Source organism: Oryzias latipes, chromosome 4, assembly GCF_053564925.1.
Source record: "Oryzias latipes strain Hd-rR chromosome 4, Olatipes_Hd-rR_3.1".
In the NCBI taxonomy this organism is placed as follows: Eukaryota; Metazoa; Chordata; class Actinopteri; order Beloniformes; family Adrianichthyidae; genus Oryzias; species Oryzias latipes.
In genome coordinates, this window is record NC_136240.1 from 32612353 (window position 1) to 32630856 (window position 18504).

Consider the following 18504-nt stretch of genomic DNA (forward strand, 5'->3'; position numbering starts at 1 on the left):
CACAGTGGTGGACAAAATTGTTGGTACCCCTCAGTTAAAGAAAGAAAGTCCACAATGCTCACTGAAATGACTTGAAACGTCCAAAAGTAACGATAAATTTAAATTTATTGAAAATTAAATAATCAAAATCAGCCATTACTTTTGAGTTATTGAGTAACAGAATTATTTAAAAAACAAACTAATGAAATAGGGCTGGACAAAAATGATGTTACTCATAACTTAATATTTTGTTGCACAACCTTTTGAGGCAATCACTGCAAATCAACGGTTTGAAGCGATACAATATCGCTTCAATCTCAAGTTGTGATAGGTGTGATATATATATATATATATATATATATATATATATATATATATATATATATATATATATATATATATATATAAATTATATAATCATTCGTTTGAATGAGAAGGGATGTCCAAACTTTTGGTCTGTGCTGTGTATAGTTTACTCTGAAAGGCTTAGGAATGGCATAACATAATGGCCCTTTAACCAATAGCGGTGTGAACGTATACCTTCACACTAAACCAGTAAATGCAAAGGTTCACTGTCCACACGTGAGACTTGATGTAAATCAAAAACATCAGTTCTCCATGCATATCCAAGTGAACTGTTGTCAATTTGAAAAAACAAGATAGTTTTGCTCATCTTTGAATGAATTTAAAAAAGAAACTTAACATATCCATGAGTAAATGCACCTCACGCAAGCACCATCAGTGCTGCTTTTGTCCAAACATCACAGCTGTCTCCATCACTTTTTTCTTCTTCTGATCCGTCAAATTCTGCAGCTTCACAAATAAAAACTCACAGGGAGAAATCTAAAAAATGACCACGTTAAAATGAACTCAAAGGCTGATGTCAAACAAAGCATGAGGAAGAAGTAAGCTGGAATGTTCCCTCTGATCCAGAACCATCTGATCTTCTTTTCTGGAGTTTGTATATTTTGTACGAGTTTCACTCATAACCCTTTTGCTATCTTAGATGACCCCACCCTCACATTGACGTGTTCTCCCTACCATGACAAAGGTGGATAAAGGTGGAAAGATTTCATGTAATCCATGGACACCAGTGAGGTTCACAAATCATTGAAGAAAAAAGGTTCAGCACACTGTCTAGTGGGTCTAGATGACCCAACTCCCAATGGTAAAGTGCCTAGGATAGCACAAGGGTTAAATTCAGAGATCTGGGTGACCCAGTGTATCAGCAGCCAAAGCTGCACTAAATACAGAGTAAATAACCTCTTTTTTTCCTTAAATTACTAATCAATATGTTAATTCTTCATAAACATATTGTATGTTTCCCACCACTGCAATTATTAAGAATTCCAAAATGTTAGTTTGCCAAACTTTGAATAGAAATATAGAAACTATTTTTTATACCTGGTCTAAGAAGAAACAAAACTAAACAGCATGCGTTATTTTTGTGAAGGCTGAGGCTCTCCATTTTTCTTAGGTAATATTTCCACAGAGGAAATTTGCTCCAGAAGGTTTCATCTTTCACCCTAAAAGAAGAAATAAAAGAAGAGGTGAATTCTTAATAAGTACATGATGAAACCACAGAGCCACAATGGAAATATCAGAAGGAAACCACCCCACTGCAGGGACCAGATAGAAGCCATCTACCTCCAGCATCGCCATGGCAACTGTATACTTGGTCCAGATTTAAGTGAAAGTGCAAGCAGGAGGATGTTCATAAAAATGTTATTTTGTCCTGCCAGCAAATTAGATTTATCAGTAAAGTCATGATAGTGCCTTGTACAAAAAATGACCATCTAGTTGAGATTTTGTTTTCTTTTATATGTGATTTTGATGAAGGAGTTTTCCTGAAAGACAAATCTCAGGTTATGACTCTTAAAAATCAGAAATGACTGAGGCTCAAATGAAACCGGGACTTCTGTTCCCACCCAGTCCTGTGCGGGGTCACAATGGTCTCCTGTCCAAGCTGCTACTTAGAATTTCATTTCAAACTTTTCGTATAAAGTAAAAACAGACAAACAAACCGATCAGAAACATGTTTTAAACCATCATATCATGCCAGATGAGGAGTCTTCCCCCACACAATCATGTTTATACAGTTTATATTTGCTTTCAAATTTTTTTTATTTTTTATTTTTACAGTTTTAATACATAAATGTGCACTCAAAAATCTGGGGCTTACAAAAATAACTATTAGTTATCAAGAACATTGACAGTTAAAATGACAAAATAAAATAAAAAAAAGCAAATTTGACTTTTGAGATTTTCAAACAATGAACAAGTGTTTAAAAAGAGCACTTAACAAATGAATGAAGTTTTAAGTGTTCAATCAAATGTGGTTGGTTAAATGAATGTATTTTATACTTTGTCGAATAAAAACAAGGAAGAAATGCTTAACATAAATACATTTAGGAAATAGCATTTGAGTAAATATTTACTTGTATGAAAGAAAACTTCAAAAAAGCCTTTTTTACCATTTTTGAACATGGTATATTTCTATGGAGTCTTGATTGCACAAGGTCCTTTTTATTTATTTGATTGTGAACAGTTTGGGACTCCATCTATTTTTTTTAATGAGTTTTTAAAATACAGATAAGACAACTATCATTGTTGTTGAGTTTTACCGTTCCTTCATTTCCGCAAACCGGTTTATTTTGTTCCCTGCGCTGACCCGTATGTTGTCAAGGCAACGCACGCCAGCCTGCTAATCCCAAACTGAGGGTGGCGCTCGCGGAGCACTTGTTGCCCCTAACATCCAGGGATGGGGCTAGTTTAGCTTAGCTCATTTAAAGTGTCCGGGCTGAGGTGAGCTCCCGTTCCCGGTGTGGATCCTGACGGACGGCGGCTCGCTCGGAGCGGAAGCGAGTTTCCCAAAATAACGAACCTTTTCAGGAGAAACTAGCCTTTCCGAAAAATGGGATAAAAACTGCGCGACGAAGCCGGTGCTTATTTATTTAGAAGTTGAAATAAATTTCGAGGTAAGTTTTCCCCCCACCCCCCCTGATCTTTGAGGCGAAACATCTGACTTTTACGACAGAAAATGAGTAACTTATTCCAGTTTGCGGCTTGTTTGAGTGCGCTGTGTGAGTTACGACAGCCGGACGCGGCTTCTATTGTGCTGCTCGACGGTGATTTGTTTAATTCTTCCCACTAAGAGCATTAAACGAGTCATCCCGACTGAAGAACGGCGGCATGCGTTCACTTTGCCTTTCAGCTCGATTGTTAAGTCTCTGAAGTCATTTTTATTCGGTACAAACGTGGAAAGTCGGTGTCAGACCACATAGTCACTTTGTGTATTTAAGAGCTTTTCAAAGTAAAAGCTTCTGAAAGTGTTGAACTGCTAAATCACAAAAAAACAACCCTGAAATCTTTCAGTTTAAAACAGGATATGGTTTTAAAACCGAGCTCCTGAAGGCTTGAGTAGTAGTTTTGCTACCCTAAACCCATAGAAAGGGCCTTGTCATGCTTATTTGTATCTATTAGAAAAAGATCACTAACATCTAAAAGGCTGATGTAATTCGCATGTGTTTATGTGCCACCAAGCACAAGAAGGGATGGAAATTCATGTTGGCCACACGCATTACGTGCGGGCAAGATACACATTTGCGTGCACGTATTTAAAGTGGGTCAGAGGCTGAATGTTGTTGTTTGTCGCACGTGATTTAAAGTTCAAATTTAAGTGCCATCAGCTGTCACTCACCTAGGTGTGGGAAATCTGTTCTCTCAAGTTGACCTATCCCCTAAGGGGGGGCGGTGAGCTACAAACACAACAGCGTAATCATTTGGTGTTTTAACCCTAATCCTACAACCTAACCCCTAACCCTAACCCCTATTCATAATCCTTAAACCTAACCCATAACCCTAATTCTGACCCTAACCCTATCCCCTAACCCTAATTCTGACCCTAACCCCTATTCATTATCCTTACCTCAACCCCTAACCCTATCCCTTAATCCTAAAACTTAACCCCTATGCCTAATCCTAACCCTACGTTGGCCCTTCCTCCGAGTCCATTCGTTCGATAAAAAAGTTCTGCACTAGCTGCACGTATTTAGAAAATTATGTGCAAATGGTTAATTTCTTCCTAAAGAGGACATTTTCGTAAATAAAAATACTTTTTAAAGCTTTGATCGTTGGAATCCCTATTAAAAACGAGTTAATGTGAGGTTTTCTTTTGTGGTTCAAAACATTGTCATCTCCTTTTTTTAAACATTTTTACAATTTGACGGCAGAATTGAACATTTTGCCTACATCAAATGCATCCCAGATGCATGTTTATGGTATTACGTTGGAGCTTGACCTTTATATCTAAAGAAAATCTGCTAAAAAAATTCCCAAATCAGACCCTGTGGGGTGCAAAGGCATTAAATAATGTGTCTAATCTCCCTGTCACAAGGATATATCTTTCTTCTATAGTTTGAAGCCCCTCAAAACATTTTCTATTTGATATTATACGGATTCTCCTCTTCTATGCCCTAATTTATAGGATACAGAGAATTCCTGATGATTCCTCTTCCATTTTCCGTGCTCTTTATGGGTTAAATGGCTCTCCTGGAGTAAAGCATCTCTTCTTTTTTCTTTTTGTTTAGTATCTTGCTCCTTTTGATTGGACTGAGGACCCCGTTCACATTATATGAAGCTACCTTTATTTGACTGTTTTGTGTAACCGTACTGTACATCGCAAAGCTCTGCTCCGACCTCGCCGACCTACAACACAAGAACTCACTGAACAAGAACAGAAGAAAAAAACAAAGACAACCTGTACAAGGAGACTTAAAACCATGAGGTCTGAAACAGTCCATCACTCCAAGGGACAGACCCTTATCCCTAAGGTCAGGGGACCCTTTGGGCCTTTGTTGGCCCAAAAAAAAAAAAAAAAGGTGCCATCTAAACAGGATGAACAGATTACACTGAAAAATAATGTTATTTTAAAAACAAGAAATCTCTAAAATAAGAGCTTTTTGCCCCCTTTGTTCTGATAGAGCTCTGTCTGTTTCCGGTCTCTCCCACTGGCTGCTCGGCTGATCCTTTTGGGGTTTTAGGTTGAAGGCCAACACCATCCCCTCGCCTGGTTGGGGTGTCGGCAGAGTATCTGGGGAGCATATGGTGTCTAACTGCCCTCTCTGTCCTTGTGTCGGCAGTGAAATGGAGGCCGAGGCGTACGAGAGCGACGTTCACTCTGCAGACGCCGTGAGGTTTTGGCCGGTGATGCCCAAACACGGAGATCTGAATCAGAGGAGCAGAGAAGCTGAAGGCTGGAAGCTGGTCAACGTTTGTCTTTTAGGGGGCGCGCCATGGGGGTTCACCCTCAGAGGAGGACTGGAGCATCAGGAGCCGCTCGTCATAACCAAGGTAGACCAGTAATGAATGTTTGGGTCAAAGACGGCTGAGAACCTGGGTGCAGACCTTTGGTGACTGTTTAGAAATGCTTTCATGAAACCGCTTTGTTGTTTGGAGCGGATTCCTTTCTCCTGCTGCATTTGCTGTGACGAAGGCGTCATCTTGTCTCCTCGCCACCTGCGCCTTGCTTGGTTGAAGATGAGTCCACACAGTCAGATCTTATCTGAACTTCCAGCTGTGAGTTTTTTAAAGAGATAACTGCAATCAGTTTTATCTTTTACTACATTTATAATTGTTTTTTTTAATCTTAGAAGTAAAAACGAAAGTTTGACTTTCACTGAGATGGTTATAAAAGCCGTAAATGGTCCGATAAGAGCTCACAGGCCAAGCATGAAAAGGCCATCTTTCTTTTTTGTAGTAGCAGGAGGGCAGAAATGGTAGTTTTTCCTTCTCATGTTGTGTAACTGAGAGAAAACTCCTTACATGACACACTCTGAGTGACAGCCCCCCTCCTTACCTGGAAAATGAAGCTTGAACATAAACAGAAAGTCAGTTTCAGGCGAGACATCCTGAAGCTTCACAGAACTGCTCGTGTTTGGCTTTTAGCTCTTTTTATTTTAATAAAACAGCAAAAACACACGCATGAAGGAATCTCCTGGCAACATGAGCTGGATTTTAGCTCCGCCTTTTAATGTGGTTGAGTATTGAAGGTGCGGTGAATTAAGAGCATGCGGTCGGTCCACGTTCCTGTTTTCGTGCAGGCAGCACTTTAAAGCTCATGCGAGTCGTCCGTCTCCTCCGTCCCCTCAGCCCGTGTAATCATTCACTCCACCAGACCTTGATTAGTAAAGTGGCACAAGGCGACATGATCCCCCACTAGCTGGAGGCAGGTTCCCCTTCCTGCTTTTTGTGCGTTTTCCTTTTTGTGTACACAGGAGAGCGTCCAAAGTTCAGCCTTGCTATTCGGATCATTTTTAGGAGTTGTCAGGGTCACACAGGGGTGAGTCACCTCCCCAGCTTGGTGCGATCACAACAGAAGAATAATCAAATGGTGAGAGATTTAGCTTTTCTATTGGAAATTGACAGATTTGAAATAATAACGGAGTTCATTTCTGACTTTCGGGCTGTTTTGACCTGACGTGGACGCATGCCGTAGGTCTGAAGGGTTAGCCAGCAGTACCAGGAACCGCGCAGGAATGCAGTAAGATCTTTGTTTGATTCCTCTGCATGTAGGGAATTATCCATGACAGCCTGAAGCTTGCGGGAACAGCACCGTGAGATGGAGTACGTGAGGGACGGTGTTCTCAGGTTCTACCACTCCATCCGGCCCTGTTTGTCGAGTTCTTCTCTTCTGTATTTATCTGGCACATGAATATATTTCCATAATGTGGTCGGAGCAGCAGCCTGCTTTGAAAAAGTCGTGGGAACGGCCTGTAGGCTTTGTTTGCACTGTCCATTTAGGTGTGAAAAGAAAACCCAGAAAGTTCTGGACAGCAGCTGATGTCTGTTGGTGAGGTCTGATGAAGTTAATCATACGCAGCTTCAGCTTTGACAGTCATTTCTTTTTAAAAGAGTCATATTTGGGAACTCCAGTTTCAGTTTGAAATGTTGGCCCACCGTTTTTCTCCAGGCAACAACCTCCGATCCGTCTGCTTCAGTCCCCAACGCTGCTCTTCCCTCCTGGTAATCAAAAAGGAGCCACACTCTGATGACAGACTGGAGATATTTGCTTAAGAAATATCCTGGATCTTATTAAAATGCTTAGCATTCCTCTCGTGGCTCGGGTTCTGCTCACAGTGCTCTCGGGTTTGAAGTCTCAAGAAACTGAAATAATCCTGTTTTACATGAGACATCTGGGTATGAAGCACGTACATATGTTCCCTCTGCCAGGATCAAGCTTTTTATGGAGAAACATATTTTTAGCTCCTCGTGGGCCAGAACCAGACTCCCCGCTCAAACATCTCTGTTCTGGCTCGCCGCCACAGATCGCCTGTAGGTAAACGTGTTCTTAAAGGTTTATTTCTCCTTTGTGGGGCATCTGACGATGATTAGGTTTACTTCAGCGGGGTTGCTCAACCTGAACGAGCCAGGGAGTGCAGGATGCGGCAGGATGGCTCAAGCAAAGGATTGTGGGCTGTTTGGGTTTGGAATGACGTGGAGCCTGGGAGGATACGGCTGACGGGTGTCTGCATGAGGGTTGTGCACTTTTCCCCCATTATTGTGAGCCGAGGCCAAAAGGCAGGAGTAACCACAGCCTTGAGCGTCCACGAACGCAGAATCCCACGCAGCTCCAAGCCTCCAATTCCCGCTAAGACATCCACGGATGTGAACAGTTTTCATGTTCTGTGGATGAAACCATGCAAAGGAAGAAGCAGATGAGAGTGAGGCACCCGGACTGGAGAAGGCCAGAAAGGGGAGACCAGTTTACCATCAGTCTGCTTGTCTTTGAAGGAAGATGAATCTTTTCTAACTACTAAAAGAAGGCAAAATGACTGAACAATGAGCTAAAAAAAAAAAATAAGATAAGTGAACCTTGAAGGACATGATTAGAACAAAACAGTCTGTAGTTGGGTCATTGACATGGTTTCTGCTGGATCTTTTAGCATTAAAAGGCCGTAGACCCCTGGTCTAAAGTCTAAAGTCAGTCATGAGTTTGTTAAGAATAGCCGCAGGCTTTCCTCGCGTTGTGGTTGAGTGTTTTCTCTCGTTCATTTGATGTTGCTATCATTGCTGGTGTTTTTTGGGGAGGTGGGCTTTAAAGAGCTGCATACCACAGAAGGCAAAGTCAGCTGAACGCAGAGCTCAAGAACAACAAACCTATAAAACAAACAGGTTTGAAAGGCTTTAATGGCTGCTTGTTTGGGACTTTTCTTCCCCTAAATGGACTACAGATTCCTGACAGAAGCTGCCCAAAGCGTAGTCTGACTGAATATTATCAGTGGTGTGCAGGCGGGAGGCAAAACCCCACACACAGGCTGAATGCCCTGTCAACAGGCCGCACAGGACATCTGTCAGCAGAAAAGAGGCATTCTTTACCCCCACAGCCACCACATCCCCCCCCCCCCCCCCCCCCCATGACCCACACGGGGGACGTCAGGCTATTTTCTGGATGCTCAGGAATCCAGAGAGGCTGCAGATGAACTGATTACAGCCTGGAGGAAAGTGGAGAGGAGAGGACGTGGTATGGCTTCAGCCGATTAAGCCCAGAGTGTTGTGATGCAATGTTGCTTAAGCAGCAGCAGCAGTTTTACTGGGGCTTTTTGTGCAGCAGCACAGCAGCAGCAGCAGTCATTATTTACTGTCTTCACATGCAACAGGCTGTTCAGACACCTTGAGAGAAATGGGAGAGTTTTTCATGAGTCTTTCTGCTTCTCTGAACGGCTCGTGTTGATCTTGGAAACAGCAGCTGCTTGTGAGAACAGCCGGTGCGTCTCTGTCCTGTGAATGACACCTTTAGGGAACCTGAGTCACCGTAGCACGCTCTTTGTGACGCAGACGGGACGATTCGTGACTGCGCTTTCTGTCACCAACAACACTGGAAGGACATTTGATGTGCAGGTCTACCTCTAGGTTGGAAATCTCAAATCCAGTCCAAAATTCAATCTTAAAGTCCCGCTTCGATCATCGTTTGATGTATTGTAAAGTCTTCCCAGTGGTCTTTTAATTATAATAATGTCGCTTTTTTTTTTTTTTAGCCAAAATCAAAGCACTTGTGTTATTTCCTAGGACATAGTTTCTGCAGAGCGGCAGGAGTTCTTCAGAAATTCCCCTCCGGGACTGTTGGCATGGCTTAAGCCTGCCCCCATTTCCCATCATCCCTCTGTATTCACACTCTATCGTACAGCCCTTTACACCCCCAACTTAACATTAGCGGTGCAACTTTTAACCCGAGCAAGAACAGATATCCAGCCTTACGGTTCTGATCCAGACTCCAGCTCACACGAGCAAAACAAAGACCTTCATGGGTCTATTTGTCTGTAAGGAGACGCATCAGAATGGAGAGGAGCAGGAAGCTTGTGGCCCCCGCAGACTGTAGCACCTACGTTACTACTACAGGTGATTTTTTTCTGCTCTGCTTGATTAACAGCAATTTTGATAAAGAAAAACCCAGAAATAAAATTCTAAGCTTCACTTTCTTTATACAAAAAATGTCACAAGGACATTTTAAAAACACCAAGGACATCATTTTTCATTTGAATGGGTCTTTAAAAACCCAACCTTTTCATGGGGACTTCATAAGCTTTCATTAGAACAAACTAGAGCAAATTGGAGGCATGCTGCCGCAGAAATCCAGCACAAGCTCCTCAGACGGAGGAAGAGTGATGATTTGGGTTGACGTCATCTGTAGCAGTGCATTAAATCTGCAGCAATATGGACCGAAAAGTGAAGGAAATTATGAAGCTCCCAGTGTTGAAAAGAATATGTAAAAATCAGGATTAGAAATAAAAATAAACTTTAAATATCAAATGTTTGATGTAAAAACATTTTAAATATGTACATCAGGAACGAAGGCATAAATAATTTCATTTAGAAAAAGAATATTTCAGGTTCCTACTGCCAAAGAGTTTAATATGCTAGATTTTTACAAAGTCATTCATTCATTCCAGTCATTTATCGATCATCTGATGTGGTGAGGTGATCAAACCTCCTGATGAACTTTTATTAAAGTAGTTGTCTGCAGTGTTTATTTTATTCAAATAAAAGCACAGGTCAGGTTTTTGTTCCTTAAAAAGGTTTAAATCCGTCTAGATGATTTATTATTTATGGATCAAACAATTCAACGATTCTCAGAGGGCGTACTTTCATCGAGTTAGATGAGCTCATCTTTTTTACAATTTTGTTACATCTTACTGACTGTTTTGTTTTCTCGTGTCCCTTTCATTACTAATGTTTGCGCCGTGACTGACTGTAGGTGCCTCCTCTTCATCAGCTGCTCTCTCATCTGTCTTCGGCGCTCGCCACTTGCGCTCATCGTCACCCTTGTCCTGCAAGTTTAAAACATTTCTTTTCATCTTCCCCTGAAAGTATTTTCATCACATTCACCTCATTATTTAACACAGTTCCTTCAATCTTCTGAAGCCGCTGATTCCCTTGTAAGCCGTGTTCACACTGGACACGTGATGCACGTGTCAAAATATGCCATAAGAAAATTCTTAAACTCATGTTTAGCCTATGGTGTTCACAGTGCACAAGCAGGGAGGGGCTACTTCTTCTTTTTTTTTATTGTTTACTAGCTCATGTCCACCACCCACAGTTGGCTGACGCTTGATGCAAAATGTCAAAGTGAGGTAAATCAGGCTTTTTCTTTCACAGTTCTCTTCCAATATATAAAAGACGATATAATTCCAGCCCGGCACAAACGGCAGTTATTCACTTTCAATTTTTTCCTCTATGATCAATATTCAAACGGTTGAATTCCATGAATTAAAGGGGACGTCATCCATACGTCACAACCAAATCTGGATCCCTGATTGGTCAAAGCTCCACTGGTTTAACTTTCAACTCGTTTTGTGTGTAGAGGCTGAAAACGGTCGTAGAAACTTGTGTAAAAGCTTGAGTAGCGCTGTGTGAATGTGAGAGTTTGGAACGCGGAAGCCCGAAACGTATGTGCACGCGCCTTTACATGGTTTTCATGGAAAGTGGGCGCTTGAATGCGCATTGCAAACGGCGGTGAACGGGGATGCTGGAGCCTATCCCATACTCTTGGGCAGAGGTGGGGTCCAGTCTGTTGCAGGTCTATACAATCCCCCACATGTAGACTCTCCAACTGACCAATGAAGCATGATTTTGGACTGTGGGAGGGAACCAGAGAGAACCCACACATGCACAGGGCCTCCCAATGTGAGGCAAGAGTGCTAACCACTACACCACCATGCCGCCCTTTAAGCGCAGTAAAGAATATATAAAAATCCACCTAAAGGTGTATTCCTTAATGTTTCAATTGTTTTAGCAAGCTAGTACTCTAATGGTATGATTTATTTTCAGGTCCTTTCAGTCTTAATCTGTTTCAACATGAAGGTTTAAAGTTTGTATTAGTGTCATTTTTCATCCACATTTGTCCATTTGTCATAGAAAAATGCAGAGTAAGTCAGAACATGCTTGTAGACGGATCCGCTTTCCTTTTTTTGCAAACATGTTTTTAGGAACACTTATGATCGTAACTCCCAGAAGAGCAACAGTTCTGCTCAGTGCCCCCCCATATCAGGACGGCTTCAGGAATCCCGGCAGCCATCCTGAAAAAAAAAAATCTTTTTTATCTTCCATCACTGAGGAACAAAAAGAGGCTGGAGTGTTGTTCAGCTTCAGTTTCCAGCGCTGAAGGTAACACCCATACAAGACATAATAGTCTGTAAACGTACACATGCCTCTGCGGTTGAGTCACCCCCCCCAACCCCCCCGTCCCAGGTGGAACACAGAGCTGATAATCAGCTTCAGAGCCGGGCTTTAGGAAGCTAATGTATGGGCTGGCAGGACGCCTCCCACTGCTTGTCTTTCCATCATATCTGTCCTCCTCCACCAGCGCCGACCTGCACGGGCGACCTGCATGGGCCACCTGCACGGGCGACCTACACGCCTGCACGGGCGACCTGCACGGGCGACCTGCACGCCTGCACGGGCGACCTGCACGCCTGCACGGGCGACCTGCACGCCTGCACGGGCGACCTGCACGCCTGCACGGGCGACCTGCACGCCTGCACGGGCGACCTGCACGGGCGACCTGCACGCCTGCACGCCTGCACGGGCGACCTGCACGCCTGCACGGGCGACCTGCACGCCTGCATGGGCGACCTGCGCGGGCGGCCTGCACGGTGAATCCACCGTCACCTGAGCGTGTTTGCAGCAGCAGGAGCCGTCCCGACCCCACGCCTGTGTCCTTATCAGCAGCGAGTGTGGTTCCAGGTGTCTGCACTCAGACACAAACAGCAGCAACATTTCTGCTGCCTTTGATTTACGGCTCCCCGCTTTACTGAATGAACTGACGCGTGTTTCTGGTACAATATAACGCCGACTGCTGCATTTGTAGTAAACACTAAATGCATGAAAGGCAAAAGACTTGGATGACAAACTTCTTTGTTCAAAACGGTTCAGGCAAGATGGGAAAACGTTGAGTTTGTTTTTATTTATGAAGACTTTTTAAAGGTTCTTTGAAACATCATTTCTGACCTTTTTACGCTTTTTACAGTAACTTCTGTAGAGATCTTGATGTTGTTTATTTATTTGAAGTTGATCTTGTCCTCAGTCTGTCAGTTCATGCAGCCCCTCAGGGAAAAAGGCTTTAACAGTCACTTTGGGGAACAACAGTCCATCTGTCTACCATCAAACTGGTTTTTCTGCCTTGCCCAAAATCTTAAGACCCTTTCTCATCTTCATTCAAACTCCTTTTGAAACACTGAAGGTCTTAGTTTTTACAAAAAATGTCACATTATTGTGTAGAATTACAAAATGACAGAACATGTGAAAATGCTGTCAGGGAAACGATGCAGAGGAACACTTTCTTTCATCCTTTTTTGATCATTTTTTTACTAGCTCCTCTGGGATTTTTAGTATTCTGGGGCATTTTTGAGTTGTCTTTACTTTATAATTTGCCTTATTAATTTGTCTTTATAACATTGCTTTTTAGTACAACACCCAATAGAGCTGTACCATCTGAGGAAAACTAGTGATATGCAATAGTAGTGATCAGTGTTGCGATGACAATATAACTAAAACAACCAAATACATAATTTCCATTTCAATGCAACAGTTTAATTTAAATTGGAGTCAACATAACTTAAATTAGACTCCAAATGATCCTCGTCTACATAGGAGGCAAGCATCTAACATGAAAGGGTTCCATCCGATTGGTCAACATCATGAAGAGCTCCATCCGATTGGTCAACATCATGAAGAGCTCCATCCGATTGGTCAAATGCATAAATGGATTTCTTTAATTCGTTAAATACTTCAAGCTTCCATGAGAGTATTTTAGCACATTTAAGGTAACCATTTATTGTAATTTTTGCCGACTTTTGTGATATTGGTATTGCACAGCTTCATATCGCAATAAAGATAAATTTGCGATTTATTATGCAGGCCTAACGCCCAGTATATTATTGATTATATTGCACAATAATTCCACAATGAACCTGAAACTTTTTTAATTTTGTATTTTTCTTTACTGATGAAATCCCAATAATTGAGATCAAGCTGTATTTATGTTCTCTAACAAAGACCAAACATGTAGAGACAAAATAAAAATGTATAAATAGATAAACAAAGATAAAGTCAGAACAATTGTTAAAAATTTCTAAAAATAGCAGACGAAGCTCCACTAAACTATACAAAGATTTAGTTCAATATGCATCACAATTATCTGTCTTAAGTCTTGTTACGTTTGTTTTAACCAAAAATCTTGGAAGTTGAATTTTTATGAAACCTAAACGTTAAATTTTGATTGAAAATGTGATTGATGGGGGGTTGTTGTCATTCCTATGTCATGTGATTGGCTAATTCCCTGGTGAGGTCAGAGACTGCTGAGGGTTAATCCATGATGGTCTTCAGGGACCCCCTGTTGACATGGGAGCTTCCCAGTTCAACCAGAGATGGCATCTCAGAGCCACTGAGATGCATTATGGGTATTAGACTATATGGGGGGGGCTGCTCTGAAGCAATCTGAGTGCTTCCACTTGATGTTGCAGGAAAAAAATAACATTGTTTCAGTTTTTAGATCTTAAAAGTAAAAAAATAAGCAATCTGGAGGACAAAAGAACTACTTTTGACAGTTTCAAGTATAGAAATTGCCCCAAAAGGTCTTGTTGTGCGGTTACATTTTTTTAAAAATTCATTTTTACACTGTACCTCACGTTGATCTTATGTCGGTTTGTTTTGCAGCCTTGTTTTTTTTCTGGGTCATTGTGAGGTAAAAACAGCGACTGCCCTTCTTTGTGTACTGAACCTTCAGCAAGAATGCTTTGAGGGCAATAGCCCACCTTTGCGGAGGATAATTATGGTGTCGCGTTTCCTCCATTCATGAAGGGGCTTTTTAGCGGACGCTGGGACGTTTTCGAGGAAACGGGTCTGATGGAGCGCTCTGTGTGCCAACCAGAATCCCGTTTTCATGTATTTTCTTAAACCTGGTTTCTCTTGCAGGTGGAGGAGGGCAGCAAAGCAGCAGCCGTGAGTCTCCAAGTGGGAGACGAGCTCGTCAACATAAACCAGATTCCCCTGAGCGGCTACCGGCAGGAGGCCATCTGCCTGGTGAAGGGCTCCCACAAGACCCTGACTCTGGTAGTGAGAAGGTACGCCCCGCCCCCCTTTTCTCTTGTGTTGCCGCCATGGCTCGTCATGTCAAGCTCCCCGTGGTAACACTTCCAAACAAACCCCGCCGACGAGGGAGAAGAAGCCGAGATCCAGGTGTTATGTCTGCGTCCTTGTTGTTTGGGAGATTCTGTGTTCGTAGGGAAGCTGGACGGTCCTGTTTTTCCAGGTCGTAGCGTTTCACGCCCGACTTCCTGCTGCGTAGCAGTTAAAGAGGGAGCAGTGACATCACTACATCTGTCACAACCCACGCCGGCATGTGTTTGTACAAAAAAGAGGAAGTTATTATGCAAAGGAGGATTTTTTTTTCCTTCCCTCCTAGAGGTGCGTTTGTCTTCAAGCCCTTTGTGATCAGAAGTTTCTGATTTGTTTGGATGAGACATTTTCCCCCTAAACCAAACCACTAACCGCCTCAAAGCCTCTCTGGGACTAATTGGAACTAGCAGAAATTGTTTAGGTTTCAAATCTGGTTTGGCTACAAGTGATTCATCAGTCAGACAGAGTCACCCTCCTGTGAATGTCCTTGTGTGAAACACTGCTCCCATTGTTGGCATTTGCTGTTTGCACTTCTTTCTGCGTTGTGTCATATCACAGCATAAGCCCTGAACAATGCTATCGCACAAGGAAGGCCGCTCGCCATTTATCTCATCACAAGAGCTCACAATCTCACTTATTGTTTTTCTCTGCACAAATGTTTATTTAGGCAAGAAGCTGTCCATGTTTTAACCTGTACTGGGACACAGGTTTCTCTTGGTGGAACAGCTATAGTTTTATTTTTATTTTTTATTGAACAGAAAGCAAAATGGTGAAACCACAAATCTAAGTAAACTTCAAAATTAAAAATTATTTGTATTTGATATCATTTGAAGTCTTAAAAACCATCATTCTTAGCTTTATTGTAATTTTCATAGTTTAGTTTTGCATATTAATAATTTTCTGATCGTGTTATAAAATCAGTTTTAGGTCATGTGATGAAACTATCTATTCTGGAGCTCCTTCATCAATGTGAACCACCTAACTCCACCCACGCTTCCCAACAGAAAGGGAAGCTGTTTTAGGTTTATGACACCTCATTAACATTCTTTGTAAATCCAAATACAGAGATTTGCACCCTGAATCCTCTTAGAGGATCAACATTTTCAGAATTTTTAAAAATACAGCAAGTTTGAAACTCAGAAGCAGAAAAACTTTTGTCATCTCTGGATGCTTCTATACTGCAAAAAGACAGACCACCTAGAAATATGTAAAAAGCTCTTTAAATTTGAAAACAATTCTGTAAATTAGCCAGAAAATCTGCCAATAGAGTAAGAAAGGTTCTCTTGCAAATAAGCCTTTATATTTTAAGAAAAAAGTTCTAACCACAGAACGTATAAACATTTGTATCATAATTGATACATTTTTGAGACCCCTATCTATTTAGGATGATCCAAACCTTTCAAAAAAAAAACCAATGATAATAATGAAAATGTTAAAAATGTGTGGATTAAATTTGAGACAGCAGATAATAAAGTGCTTTTTTCCTGAACACTCATGTCAATATTTTTGCATCTAAAACTAATATTGTTCTGACCCAAAAAACTTTTCAAATCACCCAACATACCATGATTGACCCCATCGATATCTCTAGAAAAAAATTATAATGCAAAATTATAATTTTTTATTTCCTCAAAGGGTTAAATAATATTTTAGTTTTTAAAATATCAATTCTGTCAATTCTTTGATGTAGTGGGCTTTACAGCGTTAAAATTAAGATCATTTTGCACTTGAATAACTTTAAAATGTTTTTCTTAAAACAACCCCCCCCCCCCCCATACATTCATCCAACATACATTCACATGTGATGCAGATTCCAGAATGTTCTACATGCGCATTGTGGAATCTGCGTTTAGCACATGATGTTCACACTGGACGAGCAGGGAGGGGCTTCTTCTTCTGTTTACGGTTTACTAGTTCACGTCCGCCACCTACAGTTGGAAGAGGCTCAGTGCAAAATGTCACGGCAGCACAAATCTTGCTAATCTCGCTCCGGGCTGTTTCTTTCACAGCTCTATTCCGATATACGAAAGTATTTGGTGTCATAATTCCAGCCGGACACCTCCCATAATTATTGATTTCTTGCTTTATGATTAATTTCAAAAGGTTGAGGCTTCCATGAATTGAAAGAAACGCCATCCGTACGTCACTACCACCTCTGTCTCTGATTAGTCAAACTTTGACCAGGTTTAACTTGCAACACAAATGTAATGGACGCGCGTTTTGTACGTGGAGCCCGAACACGCTATTAGAAACTTGTGCACCGATGTGTGAACTCAAGAGTTTTAAACATGGAAGCCTGAAATGCGCATTTACACACGTTTACTTAGACTTTTCATTGGAAGTAGTCGTTTGAAAGCGCTTTGGCGAGGGTTAATGCAGGAAAACATCCGATTTTCTGTGGTTTTTATATTTATTACGTCAGCTAATACTGAGACTTAAAGAAACGTTGTTTTCTCCTTGCTGACTCGGTGCAGCATTTTTCTTGAGAAACTGAGCCCGTTGGTGAAAGTTTCCCAGCAAAGAAGCCAGGTACAGGATCTGGTTAAAGTCACTGCCGAGTTCTCATCCCTCTAAAGGAAGAAAGAGGCTTTTGCCCAAGAAGCAGGCTTGTTGTTTTTCCACGGCAGAGAATCCCCCAGGACTCTGAGCTGAGTCTGCTTTCCTGCGCCGAAGAATTTGCTTTGTTCTGCCGTCAAGACCAACGTCAGGTCCGTCATTTCCCAAGGCCACAATAACAGGTCTGTGTTTGTTTAAGAAGACAGTGGGAGCATCAAAGCGTCAGTTCTTTTCTTCCACCCTCTGGATGTTGGTTTGGAGTACAGCTCTCCCCTCTCACCTCCAAGGCAGGTGGAGCTGTGGTGTGGGGGTTTTCTCTTTGGGCTTCAGCCCCGCCTGTGCATGTGGAGGGTTATTTGCGAGGCACCTTGCTGTTTATCTAAGGGATCATGTTGGATGGCTGAAAAGCTGTCAGAACCCGTTCCGGTCAGAAGGTGTGGCACCGCCTCTTCCCGCCGCAGACGGGCAGAGCTTGAGTTGTGGTGACTAACATCGAAAGTGGGAGCAGTGGAGGAGCGTGTCGCACATAAGGGCGTGGTCCTGTGTGGGAAAACGGCCGGCGCGTTGCACATACCTCTCCAGCACGGGACGCGCTGTGATGCAACTTCAGCTCTGAAGAAAATGCATTGAAGATTAGTCAGCAAATTTCCGATTTTCTCTTTCAATAAAACATGATCAAGGCTTGAGTTGCGTCTAAATGCCGTTTGATCATCTCTCCAGTGATGACTGACAAACATGAATACTTCCTCAAATTGCATGTACATGCTCTTGTAATTGAGCATTTCTGTCTGATCCAGTCACCCTTAGGCTGTCAGCAGTGATCCTGCAGAAACTTTAGTGAATGTACTCAACTGTAGTTTTATTTTAGATGACGTCTTTCGGTGGTAGTGGGCGGGGTCAGCAGCTTGGTTTACATTCGGGATTGTTGTGTTCAAATTAGTCCATGCAACACATTATGAATGCGCTGCGCCTAATTCGTTCAGTAAGCAGATTTCTTAACATTTTTTGGAGTATCAAGCAAATACTGGAATATCTTCTAGTCTTAACGTCAGATTAATCTGGATTTTTGGAATTTTTCTTTATTTTCAAAAAACTATGTACATAATTGGTGGATTTTATTCAATTTATTGTTGTAAAAAACTGGCTTTTGAGAAGTATTTAAGTTTACAGAACGGTTTATAAAATTAGATTCCTTTATACTAAAATCATACGTTAACTGGACCATCTCTGTCATGGGACGGCTACATTGACTGGAATACTCCTAAAAACGGGTATTGAACAGGACAGGGTAAATGG

General features: G+C 41.9%; 1 protein-coding gene across 4 annotated transcripts in view; it reads left to right on the forward strand.

Moving 5' to 3' along the window:
• Positions 1 to 2635: 2635 nt before the first annotated feature.
• Positions 2636 to 18504, forward strand: part of shroom2a (shroom family member 2a) — a 31900-nt gene continuing 16031 nt past the window's right edge. For 2 of the 4 annotated variants that reach the window (XM_020702677.3, XM_020702678.3), the window contains exons 1-3: positions 2697 to 2957; positions 5121 to 5331; positions 14449 to 14597. In XM_020702677.3, coding sequence (XP_020558336.1) covers positions 5125 to 5331; positions 14449 to 14597 — 356 coding nt within the window. In that variant the 5' untranslated portion in view covers positions 2697 to 2957; positions 5121 to 5124. Of the gene's footprint in view, positions 2958 to 5120; positions 5332 to 6292; positions 6371 to 14448; positions 14598 to 18504 lie in introns of those variants that run through there. The other 2 variants (XM_011474481.4, XM_078946300.1) reach the window with 2 other exon arrangements.